Source organism: Amphiura filiformis, chromosome 13 (genome assembly GCF_039555335.1).
Source record: "Amphiura filiformis chromosome 13, Afil_fr2py, whole genome shotgun sequence".
NCBI classification, from domain to species: Eukaryota; Metazoa; Echinodermata; class Ophiuroidea; order Amphilepidida; family Amphiuridae; genus Amphiura; species Amphiura filiformis.
Genome location: NC_092640.1, coordinates 47,251,307 through 47,276,535, shown reverse-complemented (window position 1 = coordinate 47,276,535; position 25,229 = coordinate 47,251,307). Strand labels below are relative to the sequence as shown.

General features: G+C 38.0%; 1 protein-coding gene across 3 annotated transcripts; it reads left to right on the top strand.

The window, feature by feature from the left end:
- LOC140168447 (estradiol 17-beta-dehydrogenase 11-like) lies at positions 1 to 24,410 on the top strand. 3 transcript variants are annotated; one of them, XM_072191843.1, is made up of 6 exons: positions 3 to 411; positions 4,173 to 4,302; positions 5,330 to 5,440; positions 19,369 to 19,616; positions 23,080 to 23,196; positions 23,564 to 24,410. In XM_072191843.1, exons 1-6 carry the CDS (start codon positions 203 to 205, stop codon positions 23,643 to 23,645), a joined length of 897 nt encoding a protein of 298 aa, XP_072047944.1. In that variant the 5' UTR covers positions 3 to 202; the 3' UTR covers positions 23,646 to 24,410. The 3 variants fall into 3 exon arrangements, with proteins under 3 accessions (XP_072047945.1, XP_072047944.1, XP_072047943.1); XM_072191842.1 differs by lacking the exon at positions 19,369 to 19,616 and adding an exon at positions 17,447 to 17,694 and having other exon boundaries at positions 5 to 411; positions 23,564 to 24,409; XM_072191844.1 differs by lacking the exons at positions 23,080 to 23,196; positions 23,564 to 24,410 and adding an exon at positions 17,447 to 17,694 and having other exon boundaries at positions 1 to 411; positions 19,369 to 19,525.
- Positions 24,411 to 25,229: the final 819 nt, after the last annotated feature.

Genomic DNA, 25,229 nt, shown 5'->3' with positions numbered 1-25,229 from the left:
ATTTCAACACTCCGCACTATTCATTGCGTGCATTTTCAAAGAAATAATGGGTACCAGCGTTCATCACTTCCTGATATCGGCAAAATTTTTGCAAACCTGGCGACCAAAGTCCATCTTCTAATCACGATAATCACAAATTCCCAAATTTACTGCCTTTCAGTGTATTGCAGTCGGGCTCTGTAATTTATAGTGAAGGGCAGCAATGTCTTTGTTGAGTGATATCGGTGTTCTTATTGGCCAGATCATCTTAGGTTGGCTAGAAGTGTTTGCTCGTCTTTTTGTGTCTCCAGCACGCAAGGATGTTACAGGGCGAATCATTCTTATTACAGGGGCTGGCCATGGGTTTGGACGGATGATGGCTCATCGGTTTGCAAAACTTGGAGCTAAGCTTGTGTTATGGGATGTCAACAAGTGAGTGCATATTAGGGGAAACAAAAATAGCCGGAATTGCAGATATTTAACTAGGCCTACCTTGTCGACCTTGATAGGCATGTTCATAAAATTTTGAAATTTAATAAATTCATCTAAAATTGCTTTCATTAAAGGGGCATTTCGTGATCCACAGCCTCATCCCCCCACTTTTCCCCAAAAAGTTGAGATTTTTACACCACTGGATACCTCTGGCTACATAATGTTTATGTACCAAATATTTCTTGCAGATTAATTCGTTTAGCAAAAATATCGCCAAATTTGAATTTCGTTCTGGTGCACCAGAACGAAATTACAACACATTGTCTATGGAGCAGTGTAATACACATAATCATGCATAACTCGCAAACGCACAATCGGAATCAACTGAAATTTTGGAAATACGCTTTTTTCGTGGATATCTACTGAAAAATGTCATAAAAAGAGGATGCTAGGATCACGAAATCCTCCTTTAAAAAGAGAATCGTTTAACTTAAAAAATGAGGGGTCAATCATGTATGTAGGCCTATAATTGGCAATGTTATGAGGAAAAGTATGCTCGCCTGAATGTCCCAAAATGGGCCAAATTGTGTGTCCCCAGCATTATCAATGGCTTCCTATGTCTTAAGGGGGTACTACACCCCTGCCCAATTTTGTGCCTATTTTTGCATTTTTCTCAAAAATTATAGAGCATTGATGACAAGTAAGATATGTATATTATAGGGGCAAGGACTACAACTACTGCACTTGAAATTTTATTTCAGCACAGACAACAGTTGTGGAGTTACAGTTGAAAATGAGGCCAAGTAAAAAAAAATTAGTTTCTCGTCCTAACTTTTTGAAAAAAGGAGGATGAGGGCACTTTTTTTCTCTTTTTTTTTTCCAAAATGGCCGATCCAAAATGGCGGATGACATTTTTACTCAAAATTACCATCGCGTTCGTGAGATTCATTTCAACATGGGGACGCTTTTTGCTACAAAGTGGTCATCACTTGTTTTAAATCTAGCTAATAACCTGAATAGGGTAGGGTACTCATTCAGATATAAAAACAAACCAAGAAAAAAGATGCGTCTCCTAGATCAACATATCAGTGTGGTCTGGCTCAAAATGTCATGATTCCCAAGACCATTCTGAGAAAAAACAAGAGTTTTACTATTTTCTTCTTTTGACAATATTGTTTCATCTTTTACTAGCGTACTCATTGAAGAGATCCATCAAACTCTGATTTGCATCTTGTAAATACAACGTATACTTGATGTAAAAATTGCTATCGGGTTTCGTATTGACACACACAGTTAATTCGATGATGACTGGCACTAATTAGTGGATCAACTGTCCGGTAAAACAACAAATATTTTTAGACTCTTCCACATATAGCGTAACAACAAGTAGTGTAGGGCCTACATGTAGACCGTGCAAACTACGCTTTGAAAGTCGGTCAAGAGTCGCGATCGGGAGACAAGTGAAATGAAACAAGAATACTCTTTAAAAAGATGTTTTTGGGGTTTTTTAACAAAAATTTCAACAAAAAAAAAAACTTTTTGGATGCGGCAGCCAAAACGCATCTTGTGAGGACGAGAAACTAACATATTTTTTTACTTGGCCATATTTGATCAATAAATCAATAACTACTTGCTTTGAGTTGCTGAATTTTCAGTGCAGTAGTTGTAGTCCTTGCCCCTATATTATACATATCTTACTTGTCACCAATGTGCTATAATTTTTGAGAAAAATGCAAAAAATAGGTACAAAATAGGCCAGGGGTGTAGTACCCCCTTAACATGTGTGTATGTATTTTATGGCTAAATTTTTGAGCATGAAGGGCCATTTTACAAAAATGTGCTAATGTTTCATGAAATGTGGCTTTCATTACTTGATAGCATCAAATATTATTCAAATGCAGATTTTTTAAAAATCATGCTAGGTTGGAGTTTTGAGGGTCAAAATCCAAATTTTCTTCATTTTCCTATTGGATTACACAGTTAAGACAGGATCTTGGATCACAAGTAAGCTTAACGAAGCCTGCCCTCACATGTACAAAATGTGATCATGTCTAACCTTGAAGTTCAAGCTCAAGAAGTAGAACTCCGACCAGGCTTGGCCTTGATTGGGCGGGACCAATACTATAGCCAAAATATTAAATTCTCGATCATGAGAGCCAACTTGGGTACGCACAGGTATTTGCGTCGAGCGTACTCACGCAAATACCGGCGCTTTACGGGCGCAAACACAGCCTTTGAGAATTGACCAATCACACGGTCGTTGCTAGGCAAGGTCAAGGTTCGGTCATGCAGGTCGCGCGATGGTGTTATTCTATGAAAAGTACGCTGACGCAGAAGGTACATCCTATCATGATCAAGAATTTGTTACTTTGGCTATAGCCCTAGAACTCTGGCCATAGTATTCGTTTTTACTTCTACTAAGGCCAGAGGCACTTACATTGAAAATATTTGTTGAGCATGCTTGAATGATCCAGTTCAAAAAATGAAAGCATTTCAAGGCTTTTGATCGAACTAATACAAATGTGTGTCAGGTCACTAATAAACATGATAAAACCCACTTGAGAGCACACAATCGCCGGTCATTTCTAAAGATGCTTTTATACTCAATCGCTTTTGCAGAAAACTGAATTGCACACATGATCAGTGTACCGTACTAAATCGCCGTCGTGTTGGCGTGTGTGTTACCGTAACACTTAAAACACGCACACACAATGCAGAAGTCATTATAGCGCGAATCACCTGTTCCAGATCGAGTTATTGTGGGTTGCGCGGTCAGGCAATCAATTTCTTTTGATTGGATCACAGACTTCTCGTATATTAATGAGGTTATGAATTGCGTACATGCTAACCTAATCCCATTGGAGCGGACACGCAGGTAGAAGGATGGTATGTCTGATCGCTGACAACGCAACCTTGTCCAAACACACTGATAGCACTATGATTATTATAGATTGTTGCTAGATTATCAGCAATAGATCCAGGTGGTCAAAACAGGGGCTGTTAGGATCCAAAGTGGGATGATTTTGCCAAAAAAATGGGGGCGATAAAAACACCCCCTGGATACGCTAGTGATAATTTGCTCACAGAGATGCTTGGATTTCTAATTTTTGCAATGTCCAATGGTGTAATTTTAATGCCATGTGAAAGACTAAGCCTGAAGTACTGGAGATGCTCTAGATAACCCATTGAACTGTGGCAGAGCATTCCTCCTTCCCCCTGAGGACACGGTGGCTCAGTGGTTACGGCATTTGACTCATAATCAGAGAGCTTGCTTGACGTGCATGGGTTTGAGTCCCTGTGGGAAACAACCAAATTGGAGTTGTCAAGTTGTTGAATCTGACAATATTATTCTTAATTCATGATTTTCAGTCACATTTATTGCAACTTTGTCAAATACTTAGAGAATGTATTGTTTTTAGCTGCTGTCATGCATCTATTGTCTCATATAACATTGGCGACATCATTATTTTAAGTAAAACCAACAAGGCCTGTTTACTGCAGACAACAAGTTCCAAAATTTCTTTTAAAATGTACAAAATTTCTTTTAAAATGCACAAAATTAAGAATTGTACATTTTTATGAACATTATTTTTCGGCATGAAGAATACTTTAAAATGAGTACAAACAAGCCCAGTATTGGTTCTGTGGTTCTTAAGATGGCTTCTGATATTTTGAGAAAATATTTCGAACTTTTTTTGGACTTTTTATGTTGAAGCCTATAAGCCATCATGCAAAGCATTAATGAATTTGCCCCATTACAGAGAAGGCAATGAGCAGACTGCAAGAGAGGCTAAGGAGTTTGGAGCTACAGTGTTTACCTATACAGTGGACTGCAGTAAGAGAGAAGACATTTATGAGACTGGGGAGAAGGTTAAGAAAGATGTGGGACAGGTAAGCTGACATTTACACCAATATTAATTAATTAATGAAAAATAGTCATTTTTTTAACACTTTTTTTTCTGGCTGTACAAGTATTTGTAAGACCAATTTACATAGAGAGAAGTCAACTTTAAATGCGACATCAAATTTGAATTGTGACTGTAAGGATTGGCATAAATTATTTTTAACCAACTTGAGAACAGTATAGTAGATATCTTGAAGTTGTGAAATTGACTTTTACTTGCTCAAATAATTATTAGGGGCTATATTTTCTTCAGAAGGGGGTCCCAAATTTACAAAAAGTAGGCGTCAATAAAACCCCCCTATTTTGGCACCAAAATGTTATGACCCCCCCCATCACTGATACACCTTACCCCTTAAGGGGGTCCTACACCCCTGTGGTAAATTTGTGACTATTTTTGCATTTTTCACAAAAAATAATAACACACTGGTAACAAAAGTTATGTATATTATTGGGGCAAGGAATCCAATTACTACACTGGAATTTCAGTGACTCGAGACAAGCGGTTCATTATTTATGATAAGAAAAGAGGTACATCCTAGCGGTACCTCATTTCTTATCATAAATAACGAACCGCTTGTCTTGGGTCACTGAAATTCCAGTGTAGTAATTGGATTCCTTGCCCCTATAATATACACAAATTTTGTTACCAGTGTGTTATTAGTTTTGAGAAAAATGCAAAAATAGACACAAATTTATCGAGGGTGTAGTACCCCTATAAACAGGCTAAAATTGTATTGAAATCAGTCTTTTGAATAAATAAATATACCATCTGTGGTCATCTTGTGACTCCCTACATTTTGGTCATCAAAAATTTTATGACCCTGTGTAAACAGGCTTTATGTTTGCTTACTCGGAAAGCGAAGTGAGCGAAGCTGCTAAAAAATGGGACGCCTATGTGCTCCGGTCGCCCCACTTGCAACATGCCTGGTTCAATAAATCATCTTCTTGTAACCAATCAGCATGTAGTAGGCCTACTCATGGGTTTATACCAAACTTTCTTTTCCTTTTCCATAGGTGTACATGTTAATCAACAATGCTGGGGTGCTAGCAGGACGTACATTACTTGAGTTAACTGATGAACAAATCCAGAGAACCATGGATGTCAATGTTATGGCACATTTCTGGGTAGGTATAAAGCATTGGGCTATTCCAGTTGATGATCCATACACCCCCTAAGGAAGACCATAAATTATAGGAAGACATGATCTTAATCTTCCACATAGGGAGTGTGAATTTAAAATGGAGTTGCCCATTCAGTGTCGTCTGCTTCAAAATGGGTTATTCCAGTTGAAATCCATACACCCCCTATGGAAGATATGACCTTAATCTTCCATAAAAAGGAGTATGAATTTCAAATGGTCGAGTTACCTGAATGATTGACTCCATTTGAAATCTATACCCCCTGTGTGGAAGATTAAAATCATGTCTTCTATAGGGGTGTATAGTTTTCAAATGGAATAGCCCGTAAATGATTAGTATCTTATCTAAGTCTGTGTGACCTTTGTTTACTTCTATCTGAATAAGGTCGTGGGTATTCTGTCCTTTTCTTATCAGTGTTATTGTACATGTGTCAACTAATCACGCTAATTAGTCACCTTAACCCTAACCCGGCCCCTGCACTCTGTGCATCCGCGGGTATTAATGCTAGTCGGTGAACTTTAAAAACACCCCCTTTTGCATCTCATTTCGCGAAGTTTTAGGGGAAAAACCCCCCTTTTTTTTTTAGCGATTTCGCGAATTATTTGCCCTTCAACAATACCCCTATTTTTGCTAAAACGTGAACGATATTTCTAATACCCGTATTTGTGAATAAACGCCTCGGCGTTACATTTTCCCAAGGGGCGTTTATTAGAGGTCATTTTTAGCACGAAAATTCCCGTTAAAATCATTAGGTAAGCTTAAAAGTCACGCTAAAATGACGAACTATGACCTTTTGACACTGACTTTTGATTCACTTCCGGGTTCGGATGCAGATTTTCGCCATTTATTGCTGCTACTCGCGACCATGTGAGCAACTTGGTAAGCTTACTACACAAGATAGCATGGAAATATCGGAATTTTTGAAACATCTTGTTTGAAAAAAGTGGTGGGGGGCATTTATTTGAGGGGGGGGCGACTATTCAACGAAATACGGTATATCCTTTTCTGGCAGAAACGCTGCTCGATGAAAATACCCTTTTTTTCTATTTCTCGAATACGTGGTTTGAATAAACACCCCTTTTATTTGTGTGTTTCGCGAATCGCGTTTCTTCATCTGAAAACACCCCTTATTTTGCGAAATTTTCGATGAGCATGATTACCCGCGGATGCACAGAGTGCGGGAGCCGGGACCCTAACACGCCCGAGTACTACAAAATACTACTTGATATATGCGCTGTTCGTGGGTGCATCCCACATGGTGTGATGACGCAATCACCCTAAGTGATATATAGGCAATTTCGCTGGCCAGCGAAGCCCAAGACCCGTGGCAAAGTGTCGCCGAGCCAGTGGTTGGCATGCGAGGGTCTCGGGTTCGAATCCCACCCGAGCAAACACCTTCGTTCTTTGTTTTTCTCTTTAGTCAGTCCTTCTTTCCTTTCCCATCTCCAAAAAGCCCCTGGTGGGTTAGGATTAGACCTATTTTAGAGCATGTCTGAATAGTAATTATGCTATATATTCATCTGAGTGACAAAGCTAGGGGCCTACTCAGCGTTTGAAATAGGGCCGGTCAGCCGGCCATTGGCCTGTAACTTTTTGGCCTGGCCGGTAACTTTTCTGACTGGCATCTAGTTGCCGGCCCGGCTGGCCGGTAACTTTTTAAGGTCAAGCCCGGCTGGCCTGTAACTTTTTGAGGCATATTTCGAACACTGGGCCTACTCAAGATTCTGAATGCTTAGACTTGTGTCAAGTCTTCAAATTTTGTGACTACTATTGTAAAAGGTTTTGGCCCTTATTCCAAAAATTGAACAAATATCAAAATTTGACGTTTTTTTAATATTGCCTGTTAGTTCTAACTAAAGGATTGAGCTGTGTGTCATTTGACAAAACAGGGTACTATATTCATTCCAATAAGTGCCCATGCCCCAATAAGCGCCCACCCAGAGTATTTTCAATTTGCTAAACAAGTATATATTATCAGTGGACTTCGCTGAACAGTGATCTTCGTAGGAAGTGAATCAGGATATACATCAAGAACATAGATCTTTACAATAAACCGTGTAAAAAATAAGCGCCCACCCAAAATAACTTATTGGAACGAATACGGTAATTAATATTTTTTTGATCCCAACAAAATTAGTGCTGTATTTTTCTGGAATCTGGAGTAATATCTAGCTGCAGGTTGCGGCAAAATGGTTCACAATTAGTGACAGATTTTACACATATCCACCTTTTTCAAAATTGACCACTTGGTTGTTGTTGGCGACGATTGGCTCTGCTAATTCCAATTAGGCCAGAGTTAGCGAAGTGGAAAACTAAAAGTGAGGCTAAAGATGTAAATTACATTCGCCCAAGTTTATGCAAAGTTAATTAGCCAAGTAACTATAAGGACACATGTCATTATTGAAGCAATAATTGCTATCTGCTGAAGATAGCATTTTACTGTCTACTGAAGATAACACATGATATTATTCAGGCAATAATTGCTATCTGCTGAAGATAGTATTTTACTGTCTACTGAAGATAACACATGTCATTATTGAAGCAATAATTGCTATCTGCAGAAATAGCATTTTTGCTGTCTACTGAAGATAACATACCGTAAAAACTCGATAGCTAGCATATGTACTTACTATCGAGTGCTTTTAAAACATGCAAACATGAAGTGCTCCATCCACAAAAGTGTACAGGGTTTTGAGCAAATTATCGATACACATAGTTATAGACGAACAAGTAAACCTGCAAATTTAATATTTGTGTCTCAACCCCATTAGCTCAGTTGGTAAAGCGCCAGACTTTGGTACAATTTCATGTTTTCAAAAGCGCTCGATAGTAAGCACATATGCTAACTATCAAGTTTTTACGGTATGTCATGATTGAAGCAATAATTGCTATATGCTGAAGATAGCATTTTTGCTGTCTACTAAAGATAAAAATGGCATCTGAAGATTCCTGCAAATTTCAATAGAAAAAGGTGACATGCTAAGTAGCAAGCCAGGTGTGTAATGCTGGTTTCATACATTCCTGCCGCTTTGCCGCTCTGAAGATGAGTTTACTTCACTGCGCAGTCGCGCCAGAAACGCTAGCGGTGACCAGCGGCAAACCGATATATCGATCACTCCACCGCTTTGCCGCCGCGTCAGTACCGCTGGGAGTTGAAATCAAATCAACTTGGAGCGGTGCCGCTCTGACGTATGAGAACAAAATACGATTTTGTAGCGGTGCAGAGCGGCAAGAGTGGCTTTCAGAGTCATGCCGCTGCCGCTCAGCGGTGTGCCGCTCCGCTTGCAGACAAGTGCAAGCGACATGATAAAGCGTCACGCCGCTCAGCGGCAGAAAGTATGAAACCAGCATAATAGTTGCATGGCCAATGGTTTCATGGTATACTGTAAAAGTGGTAATATTCACGGTACATTCATTTTCCTGCTTTTCACACACAACACAGCTACCGCGAAAATATAAACACACATTATGTTTTTTTAATGTATGGGTCTATGTAAGAAAACTCAAAATCGCAAAATTAAAAAACGAGCAATGTAGTTCAAAATCGGCAAAGCAGAAAAAAATTACACACACGAAAATTATGACTTTTACAGTATGTAGTTTGGCAGTTGCTTTGTAGCTGTATGGTCTTATATGGGCTAATAGAACCTTTACGCTACTACTACTCCCTATTCCAGATAAATACAGCACTAATTTTTTGGGATTAAAAAAATATGATCAAGTTCTGCAAAATAAAACATAGCTAAATCCTAATCCTTTAGTTAGTCCTAACTGGCAATAAAAGTAAAATTTTAATATTTGGCCAATTTCTTGAAAAAAGAGCAAAAAACATGCATTTTTGTCATGTTTTCTGACAATCAAGTCACAAAAATCAAAGACTTGGAACAAGTCTAAGCATTCAAAATATTGAGTAGATGCCGCAATTTTGCTCTAATTCCCACTTTTTTGTGTTACTATAATTAAATAATGGGGTATAAAAATTAAACATGTCTTTTCCAAAAACTAGAATGCATAAACTGAAATTAGTCTTAGTACAAGTCTTTGAGCTTGATTGTCACAGCATACGAAAAACACCCTAAAAACGCATGGTTTTTGGCCCTTATTTCCAAAAATTGGCCAAATATTAAAATTAAAATTTTATTGCCAGTTAGGACTAACTAAAGGATTAGGATCTAGCTATGTTTCATTTTAAACAGGATAATATTTTTTTTATCCCCAAAAATTAGTGCTGTATTTTTCTGGAATAGGGAGTAGACCATACAAAACCATTAGCAAAAAAAATAAGCTAAACTGTGCAAAAAGCTAAGCAAAGCTAATCTGTGTAAATGTAAAAGTAATTAAATCAAGGCAAAAATCTGAAGGTGGGATAAAAGTATATGTATGGAATAATAATATATATGCACCGCATTACTATTGACAAAACATAATGGCTATTCCATTTAAAATCCACACACCCTCTGTGGAAGATTTAGCTAAAGTCTTCCACAGAGGGAGTATAAGTTTCGAATAGAATAGGCAATTGGGTAACTTCCATTTGGAATACTCACTCCAGTTGTGGAAGATAAGGTAAAGCCAAAATACAGGGGGAGTATGGGATTTCAAAATTATTAACTCTGACCAATTACATTTGAAAAACATACTCCCTCTGTGGAAGATATTTTTAAAATCTTCCACAGGGGGAGTGTGGACTCTAAATGGAATAGCCCAATGACAAATAAACACTTTTCTTTTCCCAGACAATTCGTACATTCCTCCCAGACATGCTAGACTCCAACGAAGGTCACATTGTATCCATATGTTCCATCTCTGGTAAATTAGGCTGTCATCGTGAAGTAGACTATTGCGCAGCTAAGCATGCCACTCTGGGACTGCATGACTCTTTGCAGCAGGAATTGAGGGTGATTTATGGAAAAACTGGGATCAAAGTTACAATTGTGTACCCATATTTTGTAAATACAGGGATTGTTCAGAATGTGAAGATAAGGTATAAAGAAATATGTGAATATAAGGTATCAAGTCAGATATACTATTATACAATCACAACCCCCTTGTATCCATGATGATAAATCTCCATCATCTTAATCCATAGATATTATTAGCACCCCAGCAGACACAGCCCCATCACCAAAGGCAAGCGCGGATCCAGGGGGGGTGCTTTGGTGGCTGCAGCACCCCGGGGAAAAAAAAAAAAAAAAAGAGAGAGAGAGAGAGAGAAAAGAAAGAAAGAAAAGAAAAACTATGCACCAAATCGCGCGAATTGAGTTCAGAAATGCAAAATTTCCTTAGGCAAGGGGACCCCGACCCCTTCCACCACCCTGGACCCCCGTATTGGTCACTTACTTTACAGCAGGCGCGGTTTGGGTAGGTTCATGCCTAAAAAAACCGCAGAGTCGGGTCGATCGGAAGTAGGCCCAAAAATATGGGCCTGCAATTATTTTAGGCATTGCTTGAAGGCGGGACCTTGTACCAAAAGCATTTGAAAATTACCGTGGGCCCGCTGATATGCATGGCCTTGTCATCAAAGTCACTACAATAATGGGGAAAACTTCATGGACGGGCCGTCATTCACAAATTTTCGGCTTTTTCAAACTAAAATATTTTACACACTAATAATGCCAAAAATGGTCCACCAAATCGCTTCAATTAGGTATTCATTTTGCAAAATTTTCCAACTTCTCAGGGGGAATATCTCCCTCAGACACCCCCTTACGTACCGAATAAACAAGTGGCCATTTTCGTTTCTGCTAATTTATGTTTAAAGCAATTTATAGGCCTACAACAACAGGAAAGAGAAAGGCTTCATGGCCCGTCATATCACACATTTTCGGCTTTTCAAACTTAAATTGTACACACTAATAATGCCAAAATGGTCCACCAAATCGCTTCAAATAGGTCTTCATTTTGCAAAATTTCCAACTTCAGAGGCCCCCTGCGTAGTACATAAACAAGTGGCCATTTCGCTTCTGCTTTCAAAATTTATTTGTTTTAAAACAATAGGCCTATAACAATAGGGGAAACTTATCCACGAAAGGCTTCATGCCCCGTCATTTCACAAATTTTCGGCTTTTTCAACATATTAAAACTAAACTTTTACACACTATATATAGTGACAAAATGGTCCACCAAATGGCTTCAATTAGGTCTTCATTTTTCAAAAGTTTCTTACTTCTCAGGGGGGCATATCCCCCCTCAGACACCCCCCTGCATAGTGCATAAACAAGTGGCCATTTCGCTTCTGCTTTCAAAATTAATTTGTTTTTAAACAATAGGCCTATAACAATAGGGGAAACTTATCCACGAAAGGCTTCATGCCCCGTCATTTCACAAATTTTCGGCTTTTTCAACATATTAAAACTAAACTTTTACACACTATATATAGTGACAAAATGGTCCACCAAATGGCTTCAATTAGGTCTTCATTTTTCAAAAGTTTCTTACTTATGAGGGGGGCACATCCCCCCTCAGACACCCCCCTGCGTTCGCGCCCATTTTTTTACTTCTTTATGATTTTTTTTAAAGCACCCCGGGGGGAAGCAGTCCTGGATCCGCCCTTGACCAAAGGCCAAATAAATCCCCTTTTGTGACCTAAAAAGTCCTGTTTATTTGCGAGCGTAGCAAGCGTAAAAGAGTTTTTTACGCCTTTTTTAGTCATAAAAGGTCCAAATTTTAAAAAAATCCCACTTTTTTTAAATCAGCCCTCAAGTCCACTTCAATTTCAAAATCTGTCCACATTTTGAAAATCCTCCCTAAAGTCCACTTTTTCCAAATCAGCCCCCCCCCCAAAAAAAAATCCTGGTTGCAGGCCTGGCCGGGATAAAATTGAAGACCAAATTGAAAAGACTAGTTTGCGTCTGACGTCAGGGCAAAGGCGTAGCGCCCCACGGCGTGATTGGTTGATGACCTTCGCAGTACGGCATTTTTGGTCTGGTTGACATGACGTCATACGCAAACTAGTCTTTTTAATTCGGTCTTCTATTATAGCACCTTGCATGTGTGTTCACACTCAATGTCCTGCTGCTGTAGGAGATCATGCACTCTCTTAAATTATCCAATTAAAATAGGGTATCCAGTTTAAATCCATACACCCCCTAAGGAATATTTAGGTTATGTCTTCGGTACTTAATGGGTGGGCCCCATTTGAAATTCCCACTCCCTGTGTGGAAGATGAAGGTCATGTCTTCCAAAAGGGGGTTTATGGATTTCGATTGGAGTAACCCATTTTGGAGCAGAGGACACATACTGAATGGGTGGCTCCATTTGAAAGTCACACTCCCTGTGTAGAAGTTCATGTCTTTCATAGGGGTTGTATGGATTTCAACTGGAATAGCCCAATATTTCAACATTTTTAAAAACAGTTGATGAAGGGAATCATGCATTAAACAGATTGAAATGGATTTAATGGACTGACTTTTAACTCCTTTTGTAGGCTGGTTTTGGTTGATGCTTCATGTAATTATTTCATGTAAGCTAATTGTAACCCTAACCCCAACCCTTATCTTAACCCTAATCCTAACCCTACCTTAATCGTAACCCTAAACCTAACCCTAATTTTGAGTAATGAAGGAATAACCCTGGTATCACCATCCAATCAAGTTACTCTTAAAATACTGCCAAATGGCTTGCTTTATATGGTTGAAATGAGATTTCAAACTTTTTAGAGTGAATATTTTCAATTTTTTTTTTATTAATTAGAATTAAAGGATTTGTCCATAACATCAATTAGTAAAAGATTGAAAAACAATGAATCAATACTTTCAATTGAATAGTCAATCGGAAAAGATTTGTCCCTAAGGCTAGCTTCAGACTCCGTATTGTACGTACAATATTGTATGTACAATACTGTTCGTGACGTCAAAAAGTATTACACGTGCAATAAATATACGTGCCATGCACGAGTTGAATCAGATTAAATAACGCGCTATAACCCTGACGGTTCATTGTTTGCTAAATCCAAGCGAGGTCACCAGAAAATCTATGCAAGAGAAATTTCTACTGCTGCTGATGAAAAATCCTAGAGTGCGTTTGGAGGTTTTTTCTGCACTTTACCAGTAGCCCTAATAAATTCATAAAACAATAAAAATCAAATAAAGATTTAGGGCAAATGTTTTTACTCACTGCTCATCTGATCCACTTTCCCAGGAAACTAAATACCGATACTCCTTAGTTTTTCCCTGACTTTCCAGACATAATTATGAGTAAACATCAAATTTAATGTTTACAAAACAATCAAATATATATACATTCTTTTGCATTTTGTACATAAATATTGATATCAATAATGTAGGCCTACAAACATTAAAAAAGGGGGCCTAAGAGTATGTCTATTTTTAATCATATACTAATTCCGCCATGCCCAAACATATCTTATTATGAAATCGTGTAATGGAACCCAAATTCCAATCAAAAATAAAAACAAATTTGTTATCAAATACACTAGGCCTATACATTGTATTATAGGAATTTAATAGATGGTTCATTTTAATAAATAAATAGATTAAAGGGGCATTTCGTGATCCACAGCCTCATCCCCCCACTTTTCTCAAAAAAAGTTGAGATTTTTATATCACTGGAAACCTCTGGCTACATAATGTTTATGAACAAAATATTTCTTGCAGATTAATTCGTTTAGCAAAGATATTGTGAAATTTGAATTTCGTTCTGGTGCACCAGAACGAAATTACAACGTATTGTCTATGGAGCAGTGTAATACACATAATCATGCATAACTCGCAAACGCAATATCGGAATCAATTGAAATTTTGGGAATATGCTTTTTTCGTGGATATGTACTGAAAAATGTCATAAAAAGAGGATGCTAGGATCACGAAATACTCCTTTAACACGGGTAATGGACAAGAAATATTTGGCAATACCGGATTTACCAGAGAGCCAGTGGATAAAGAAATTAATTAAAATTAAAACAAATTAAATGAGAAAATGAAAGCAAGGACATTTGGCGAAGTATTGTTTTAGAATCCGAAGGAGTCCTAAATGTTATCCTGGCCCCAGGACACTGATTAATGTAAATTCGACCCATAGTTATTTTATCTACTTTTGCCAGCATCATGTGATTTATGCCTATTTTAATAAAATTCGAAATCTGACGTATCAACGTTGTATCGTGCACAAATTATGATTCGAGACTATTTCATTTGACACGGTTGTATGGATTTCAGAAGATCGGTCCTATAATAGATATCGATTAGAGAATTACAACAAGAGGCTTTGAGGATGCCGTAATCCTCTTGACCATCAACCAATCAGAGAGACATATTTCAGAAATATATTTGTAGGTTTGAAACTCTTTCAACTCTGAAATATATATTTCAAGTAATCTCGTTTCACACTTTGGCTTGCAATAAAGCCACGAAGGGGCGGTAATGTTAATATACGATTTCAGTCAAATATTGGTGCAAATATACGATGTCGGTCAACTATTTGGCTATCCTTTGCCCAAAATTATGAAATGTTTATTAGTAACAACAACTCTTAGGAGGGTTTCGAGTAATTTTAGCTAAATAATGAGGTTAAATAAAAGAAAACCCACTTACAATTTTGGACGCTTATCTGTGGTGTTCTAGCGGAATTAAAATATCACAATTAACATGTTTAATTCAAAATCGTTGTCCTACAAGCACATGTTCAGATTGTGTGAACATTACAAATACAAAGGTTGAAAAATAAATAGCCATTTAAAAATGATTTTAAAAGATCGTCTATTTTGTAGCTTTATGACACTGAATAGGCCAAATATCTGCCTCTGACGAAAAAAAAATGTTTTCCATGCTGATTTGTTTTGTAACAAGTACCGTATGTCATTTCAAAAAGAAAGAAAAAAAGGCGGATATTACTTTTTAAAAACTCAACGCATTACTATTAATACGCCTATAATTAATGAATGAAAAAGTATAGAAGGCGTTGCATCCGGTTCTGATGAGGGGAGGGGCATGCAAGCCGTTTTGCAGTTTTCCTATGGGATTTTCTATTATTTCAGATCAATGGGGGCTTCCGTGCCCCTAACGCCACTCTGTTACTGCATTAACACGTTTATGGATGTATTGTGATGATCATAACTTAGGCCTATCATAACATGCCTCAACGATATCAATATCATTGATATGTAAAAAGGTGTTGCAAATTCATAACACAGCGTGTTATAATGTAACGAATGCTATATGCCAAAACTTTAAAAATTAACAAAAATGTCAGTATCAATAAAATCAGAACCAGAATAAATACAAAGGCCTACAAATAACACCTTTAAACTTTCTAAATCAATACGGTATATGACTAAATATCAGTATAAATGAATCTCTAAATCAATTAATCAATCAGTTATCAATAAATAAATAAATAAATAAATAAATAAATAAATAAATAAATAAATAAATAAATAAATAAATAAATAAATAAATAAATAAATAAATAAATAAATAAATAAATAAATAAATAAATAAATAAATAAATAAATAGGCCTAAATAGATAAATCTATAAATAAATAAATAAGATCTGAATGTGCCATTTATATTATTATTACAATTTTAATATTATTAATATTAGTATTAATCTGACGTATTATTAACTTTAAAAGGTGCCCATTGATTATATAATAATTCAAGTACAGTTGAATCATGGTAGGTATTATGATACCTACCATGGTTGAATACAAGAAGACATTAAAAGATGTTCATCATTCCGTGCACTCACTAAATTTAGAACTCTTAGAAATTTGGCAACTCCGTATCAATTAAGCAACCAATGATTGTAGCAAAATATATATTTTCCCGGTACATACTTTTTTTTTTTTTTTTTAATTTCACTAAAAATTTTGTACATACAATATTGTACGTACAATACGGAGTCTGAAGCGTGCTTTACTGCAATCAGCAAAAAATTGAAAAATCAATATTGATTGAAATATTCAATCAAACAATTTAAGAGAGCATCCTTGTGTATATCATACATGCATCATGCTTTGCTTATACAGTGTACCCAATTGGCTAATGGTATAATAACAGAATAACAGAATAAAACTTTTTAGCCGCTACCTCCAAAAAAGACTTGCGCAACTTGTAGTAAGCGTGTATGCGCACACAGGTTCCAGGCATGACAAATTTATGTGCTCATGCGTAATATGTGTTCGCGTTTGCGTTCACGTATACGCTATTGTACAAGTGTGGATTCATCATGGATTAACAACCGTAGACTCCTGTACAAAGGTATAGGAAGAATTGTTGAATCACAGATTTTAAACTCTATCAACACCATTCACTATGGACCACAATGGCCTCATCCCAATGCCATAGTTCAATAACCTCAATAAAATAATCATAGTGCAAAATTTGACCTCAAGTTGTAGAGAATGATTTTTTGTACCCAAATTTTCAAAGTTCATTCAATGAATGTACAAATGTTTGGTTATCAAAAACTTCCTTCACCCAATGGAATTTGGGGAGCTGCATAGATAATTGGTGGATGTTGCAATCTAAGTGTGGATAGGTTTGCGCCGAGTTCGGTTGCAACCAGCCTAGTTGATGCGATCTGATTGTGATGATTCACCATGGCAGCGAAATTACAGCGCATTTCTCTGAGATCTGGGAAAAGGCGCTATATAAAACACCAACATTTATTTATTATTATTGTTTATTATTGGGGTTAAAGAAATGTGCCCTGATAGATGAGCATGTTTAATATGGATCCCAGTGACTGGTCTCAAATTAAAGAGATTTACTAAAGTTTGTTCAGTTTATATAAGGCGGAAAAAAAGACTCATAATAAAGTGTATTGATATAGAATATGGCGTGCATGCTCTAGGGCGCGATGCTTACGCTAGTTGTGTTTTGCTTAATGCGTGACCAGCGCATGCTTATGTGAAAATACACGAGCGTGAGTTGGGACTTTATTGACGCGCGCAGTAACAAAAGTGGAATGATTTCCGCATAATAAAAGCCGCACAAACTTAAGAAATCAACTAATTTTGTTTTTTGTAGACTCTACGTTCCTTCCTACCAGCCATGTTAGACTCCAACGAAGGCCACCTTGTCTGTATATGTTCTGTTGCTGGTAAAGTAGGAGGTCATAGGTTAACTGACTATACCGCAGCTAAACATGCTACACTGGGATTACATGATTCAATACAGCAAGAAATCAGAGTGGTCTACAAAAAGACTGGGATAAAGACTACTCTTGTCTACCCATACTTTACTAATACTGGTATTATACATGAGCCAGGAATGAGGTAAGGGAACAAACCAAATGTTCGATGATGTCCTATAAACTAAAGTCCCTTTTTTTTGGGGGGGGGGGGGGTAAGGGTCAAAAAGTCTGATAGTTCACAAATGTAATCAAAGTTGATCTATTGGATTGGAATTTTCAACATTTCAAACTTACGTTAAGGAGAGGGAGCGGTCAGCCTCTTAACGAAAGCACTCATTTCAAACTTATGCATTGCATTACTCCATAGGAAGCAAACTATACACAGCTCACTGCACACAGTGTTTACTGTTTGGGTGCAACATGGTTAAGATATAGGGATGTGAATTTAGTACGAAATATTCCTTCATATCAGGACATAAATACACATTTAGAATTTAGTTAGAGGGTGTATATGCTTATTTGACACAACAGCTTTCGAATCATGTAAAAATCGCCACTAAAATCGATGTAGAAATTGCCTATAACGGCGAAAGTGCATAGACCGTAACTACGTGTAGTTTCCACAGGACTTCTATGGGCAAAATGCACCTTATTTTCCAACCCATCTTGTTTACACGTTAACTGTCCATCATTTTTAGTTACAGGCAAAAATACCAAGATGAATATGTATATTTTACATTCAACAAAAAAATAATTATGAATATTTATGAAATTTTGCCTTTCTGGGCACTTGAAAATCATGCTCACTGCCTCGCCCCGCCTTCGCCATGGGCCGCCCAATGTAGCACTACAATTGAATACAATTACCATACGGGTGCTGGCCTTGGGCATATAGCGAGTAACTGTGGCAACTCTCTGATGCATGGATGAACACACCATCTTGCTCAATAATAGCTTACAATAGCTTCAAGGATGTAACCAGTGTAGTAAAAACATGCAATGTTTCCTATGGCATAAGTTTCTTATGTTTCGTTTATAGGGCGTCATTGAACTTTTGATTTGTTCCCTAAAGAGGTTTGTCTAAATGGGGACTCCTGTGTTGGGTATTAAAAAGATAGGGGTGTATAATGGATTTCACCTGGTCTTGCCAGCTATGATTTATCGGCCAACTCTGAAGCAGGGGTAGCGTTAACCCCCGATCGGGGGTGAATGACCCCCTAAATTAAAAAAATATTAATTTTTGACTCTCCATATATTGGGAATGTGCAGGTCTACTTTTGGACCTTACTCCTACCCCTGACTACACTGCAAAATATTTTTCACCCCCGAGATTTAATTTTCACCCCATGTATTTGGATTTTCTGCAAGCTCGGGAGTGAAAAACACGGGAAAACAACCCCCGACTTTCGGGCCTTAATGCGCTACCCCTGCTCTGAAGCAGGAAGAAGGGTTGCACAACATACCACTTGGTACTCAAATTTCATTACGTTTTGTTACCTGGAGAGGTTTGATCATGTCTCACCTCCTTTTTCAACCAAATCGATGGTAATAACTCTTGTAGTGAGGGATCAACATTTAACCACAAATTGCCTCAGGCAAAACTCACTTCCTGGGAACTAAATACCACACAAGGTCATTTTTATGTAACTCATTGACCATTTGTGTTATATATACTGCCAATAGCTATATGATATCCTTGTGATCTGGTCAACTCATTGACATGTACCAAGCTCAGGAGGGAATTCAATTTTTGATCAATTCTCTCCAGGTAGTGAAACGTAATGTGTCTTGCATTCATTTCATTCATTGCTTTCAGACAATACGCAGTTTTTTACCAGACATGCTAGACTCCAATGCAGGTCATATAGTCACCATATGTTCCACTGCTGGCAAACTAGGAGGCCATAGGCTGATAGACTATTGCGCATCCAAACATGCTGTACTTGGGTTACATGACGCACTACACAATGAAATCAGACATCTTCACCGTAAGACTGGGATCAAAATGACCATTGTATATCCATATTTCACAAACACTGGAATCATGCATAATCCATCCGTGAGGTAATGTTGACACCACATCACAGCGGGATCGACTGCATTGAAATGTTATCTCTTGGGATGCGCATCCCTAACAGGAAACGATTGTGTAGCGTGTGTTAATTCATAAAAGTGCATACAGGACGTGGGGGTGGGGGTGTGTGTGCGTAGGGCGCTCAAGCACAATGCTGTGTGCGTGTAGGGCCAGGGTTGTAGCCATGGTTGTCAGCGCTGGTCGGCAGTAGCCAGTACTCAGCCTGACGGACCGGCACTCAAGGGAATTATTAGTCTTGCCGACCAGCACTAAAGTGACAAATTGTCCTCAAAACAGCTGTCAAATGCCATTACTGTCAAGTAATTGGCATTTGACTCATTTTTCTCTTCATTTTAGCTAGCACTAAAATTTGGCTAGCTACAACCCTGTGTAGAGCGCTCATGACGCGATGCCGTCTGCGCGCAGTGGAGGAGATCACATTGAAACGCATCGCAGGAGTACATTTTAATGTGGATCCCACCTGTTGTGTTGAGTCACCAAATATTTACTGTTAATTTACTGTCAATTCGTTGGTCGCAACACTTAGTGGCGTACTTGAAAATACGCTTCTGAGAAAAGGATATGTTACTATTTACAGAGTCGATACTCGATCTTCCACTGTTATCCCTCAGTGGCCAGATTCCATTGGAAATTGAAGTTTTAAGGTTCAAACTATTAAACTGTATCTTTAATAGTTAAAGACAAGGAACTATTATAGGATACAGCTAACCTCTACGCCACTTTTATTTTTTTGTGAAACGGAAAATTTGGAAAAAATCACTCTACGCTACTATGTGTTGTGACCAGCGAATTGTGGAACTGTTTTCAACATTATTATTATCACACTCGTGGGAAAATCCATTGGTGGCTGGAAAGGCGCTGTCGACCCTGGATGCGCGTATTTTTTGGGGGCTTTAGGCGCCAGCCCCGGGTAAAAGCAGGGGCGGCCAAAATGAAGGCGGCGGAAGAAGAAGGCGGCAAAAACAGGGCGGCAAAAACTAAAGGCGGCAAAAAGAATTAGTAAATAAAAAAGGCGGAAAAATTTGATAAAGCATAAAAATTTTTGAAAAATGGTACTATACATGAAATGTGTTACCTTTAGGGCGCTTGCGCCTGAAATCCTTTTTTTTTTTTTTTGCTCTTCACTTTTTCAAACAACCGGAAAAAAAATTGGGTCAACCTTTTCGGGCTGTTGAGGAAGGGGCGGCAAAAATGAATTTTCTTCAGCCCCGGGTTGGATAGGGCGGCCACGGTACGCCACTGACCCTGGAGGTCAAAAATTGGACTGGCAAGAGCAACTGCTGGCTGTGCAAATGTATTTTGAATTGCGAGAATTGTCATGAAATGAAAAGCTATTCCTCAACAAGTCTCCGGTAGGGTCATCACCATTAAAATTATTTAGACTAATTAAGCTATTCCATTTAAAATGCACACTACCCCTGTGGAAGATTTAGCTAAAGTCTCCACAGAGGGAGTACATGTACAAGTTCTGAATTTAATAGACAATTAGATAACTTCCATTTTAAATACTATTTAAAAATACTCACTCCAGTTGTGGAAGATACTAGGTAAAGCCATAATACACAGTGTTGTAGTCGAGTCCTCATCATCCGAGTCCGAGTCCGAGTCCGAGTCCTTGGTGTCCGAGTCCAAGTCCGAGTCCGAGTCCCTGCCAATTTATGATGTCCGAGTCCGAGTCCGAGTCCGAGTCCTCAATGTTCGAGTCCGAGTCCGAGTCCGAGTCCTTATGTATCAAATTTAAGCCCGGGGTTTTCACCAATACTTTGTCAACGTGAGGCCTATACTTAACCAGAATTTTAGTTCTATATTATTTTCTTGTAAATACATAATTTGCTAGTCCCACCTAGCATGCCTAGTCTTGTTTTTGGGCTGTGCAATAATTATATGGAGCCCGGGAGGGATGAAATTGCAAAAATGCTTATCCCTCTCGGCCTGCCAAAAATCGCTTGTCCCCCCCTCCCACAAATCTGTGCACCCCCCCCTTTTGCACATCCATTAAGTTTTGGGATTCAAATTTACAAACCTTAAATGGTTTAAATTATGAATATGTTGCGAGCGCAGCGAGCAGGAAAATTAGCATAATCCCATGGAAATAAGAGAATATTTCCATGGCATATGTAAACGTTTCCGTACTGTTTTCTATACCGGTAAGCCTTTTAGAGCGCTTTATTTGAAAGGTGCCCCATAATGCCTAAAATTGCTTGTTCCCCCCTCTCGGTTTGCCAAAAATGGCTTCCACCCTCCCTTTCGATCGGCCAAAAAATTCTTACCCACAATTTTACCTTCCCCCCAATGCTCATAATTTTTGCTCAGCCCCTTGATAGCATACCTTGGAAACAGAATAATCACAGTAACTTATTAGGTTTGTGTTTTAAAGAGGCAAAAGATGCATTATGACAATAAATATATGACGTCAGTACCAAACTTCAGGTGCCAAACGAAGGGGTGTTGGATCTGGCTGTAGGCCTAAGGAGTATTATTCGGGGTGGGGGCTGGTCACTCCACATGTGAAGGTGGTGCGGGTATGTGCGGCGGTCAAGGGTCCCTTGTTCAGGCTCTCCGGCAGTTCCTTAAGACCCACATTTGCATCATGCTCCAGTTCATTGAGCCTAACACTCTGAAAATGGTAGCTCTTTAGCTCAAATTTGGAAACATTTTGAATTTGTTAGCTCCGAAGCCTATAATTTCACCCAATTTTAGTTCACAGACCTCCACAAAAATGTTGAAATTTCAGTTCATCAAGCCCCTATTTTGACCACAAAGTCGGCACAACACACCCCTACCAAAATTTAACTTGAATGCCCCATCCCTGGGTATTATTATTCATGTACATTCTAGACTTGTGTCTAACAAAGCAGTCATGTCAAAACAAATGATTATGATTAAAATCCATTTATATATAAAGATATAACTGAAAGGAATCTTGCTTTTAGTTGTACTTTTATTTACAAACTGAATTTATTTGCATGCAAAATTACTTAAATTAATCACGTGATGTGATCATTGATCAAGCAAGGAAGTTTACAATGAACGAAAATGAAAGACCTAAAAATACCCTTTTTTGCTGGACTCGAGGAGGACTCGGAGCCGAGTCCCCGAGTCCTTGGGGTCCGAGTCCGAGTCCGAGTCCGAGTCCGAGTCATTAGCTCCCGAGTCCAAGTCCGAGTCCGAGTCCTTGAAAAAAGGACTCGAGTCCGAGTCCGAGTCCCGAGTCCTCCAACACTGATAATACAGGGGGAGTATGGGTTTCAAAATGATTATCCCTGACCAATCACATTTGAAAAACATACTCCTCCTGTGGAAGATATTTCCAAAATCTTCTACAGGGGTAGTGTGGATTTCAACTGGAAGCTACTGGAATAGTCCAATCAGAAATTTGCTTTGGAAATGTCGACTTCTCTGCTCACACTGAATTATTGATTTTCTTTGCAGATTTGGTAAAATGATGGACCAGGAGCCAGTGAGTGACCAAATAGTAGACGCAATCTTACGAGAGAAAGCCGATGTATACATTCCAGCTGATTGGCGGTTTAATTGCCTAGTTAGAGAGTATGTATGAGAGATGTTGTCAAAATATATAGAGGCTTTCAAGATGGGTATTCATAACAAGCAATGAGGTTTTCTAAATTTTCTAAATTTGAAAATCCATACTAACTGGCCACAGGCCATCCATATCGGACAGGCCGTGAGTGTGCTAAAATCCAAGCCTTTGGACCCCTCCAGGGCCCTAAGACGCCCCACATGTTACACACTGCACTCACTCACAATGGGCTCATATCATATCAGACAGTGGTACAGGACAGGATATCCATTTGAGAATGCCTGATCTATATGGATTGATTTTACAACTGAATTGTAATGAAAGCTAATGAAATAACTAACATCCCCATTTTTCTTTTCTTCTCTCTTCTTTCAGTCTGGTGCCTCAGCGGGTATATGAAGCAATGCAAGATTTCTTCAAAGTTGAAATACCAACACAACCTGATAAGGAGAAATAGCTGCCAGATGTTAAATTTTGAGATAGTGCACAATATAGAATGCAGAAATTGTCAAATGTTTTTAGAGCAGCTATTGCATAACAGATATTCCTTGCCTGGAGCCTCCATGGCTAAACTCAGATATTCTTTCACTCATATCTATTGATGAATAAGAGCAGGGTTTAGGGCAAGAAGACCCTATCTGCAATAACTGCTAGGTGTCATATTTTTAGATTGTGTACCATATAGAATGCAAAAATTATCAAATGTTTATAGGGTAGCTATTACAGATAGGACCATCTGGCACTAATCCCTCAAAGTTTGGTTTGGGAAGGGATATGCCTAACAATATGAAAGTGTATCCATAATGTATACTGATTTTCCAATGTAATGTGAACCTTTTTTAATATATGAGCCCAGATTTTGAGACAAATTTTGGTTTACCCTGCGCACCCTATTTTTTAGGATTAGGGTTAGGGATATACTTTTGCGCAGGGTACGTATACCAATAACCATGCCTCAAAGCTGCTAATTAGTAAGATATTAATTAATTTAATAATGTCATATTTACGAAACCTTGAAATGTCTGTATCACATAACAGCGTATTTGCCGATTACCTATACTGCGCAAGCCCAGTGTGTTGTATCTGCAATTTGAAGAATTTGACATTTCACATAGTGGCGTATTTGTATGGCGTATTTGCAAGACGATATTTGCATAACTTTGTCAAATTTGCTGTTTTGTTCTTTTCACATAGTGACATACATTGTATTTGCGCAACTGTTTCAGAGTGACTTATTTGCATGATACATATTTGTCATCTGAATATCGAAATTGTCATTAGTCCTTTTCACATAGTGATGCATTTTATTTAATATTGACATTTTGTAGAATAAGTTATGCTCTGATAGTGAAGTGAATTACATTGAAAAATGGTAAATTTGCATTACATTTAACCAGGTTTTAATCGACAATAATCAAAATTATGCAGCAAATGAAAATCGCTAAATTTTCAAATTTGATTTTCTCGAAATGCATATTTTGCAAATACGTCAGTATGTGATGATACAGCCGACGAAATAAATGCATATTTTGTAAAACAATCTATGATACGTGTACTTGTATATAAATTTTATTATACGATTGTACACAATATTTTTATATATAGCGATTTTTTATACATGATTACAAATAAAAATAAAAATTGAATCAAAAAATGGCAATGTTCACATTCTCCTTATTATTGGGCTAACTGGAATAGTCCATTATAAACACCTCAAAAGTAATAAGTCCCCCTCTGAACATGTCGTCATAACATCGTAAGGTTTCGTTTTGTACCAACAAAACTAACTTTGAAATAATTATATGACTGTTTACTAAGTGCTGTGTGAAAATGAGAGATTTCCATGACTTCAGGGCTGAATGAGCCTAAATTGAAGACAAAAAGTGCCCTTTCCAAAAGTCACAAAGTAGGCCTATGCTTGTTAACTGCAAGGCGTATTGGGACAAGGAATGGAACTGACCATCTTACAACTCACTGTGCTGAACTCTGCACCAAGGGGATTTGCATGGCTGAATGATCAAGAATCGATACACATTACAGT

Bases quoted from the DNA above. Each gene is read 5' to 3' on its own strand.
- LOC140168447 (XM_072191843.1), top strand. From the start codon at position 203: ATGTCTTTGTTGAGTGATATCGGTGTTCTTATTGGCCAGATCATCTTA. The intron at 19,617-23,079 runs GTAATGTTGACA...TTTTCTTTGCAG, and splicing joins ATGCATAATCCATCCGTGAG to ATTTGGTAAAATGATGGACC. The intron at 23,197-23,563 runs GTATGTATGAGA...CTCTTCTTTCAG, and splicing joins TTTAATTGCCTAGTTAGAGA to TCTGGTGCCTCAGCGGGTAT.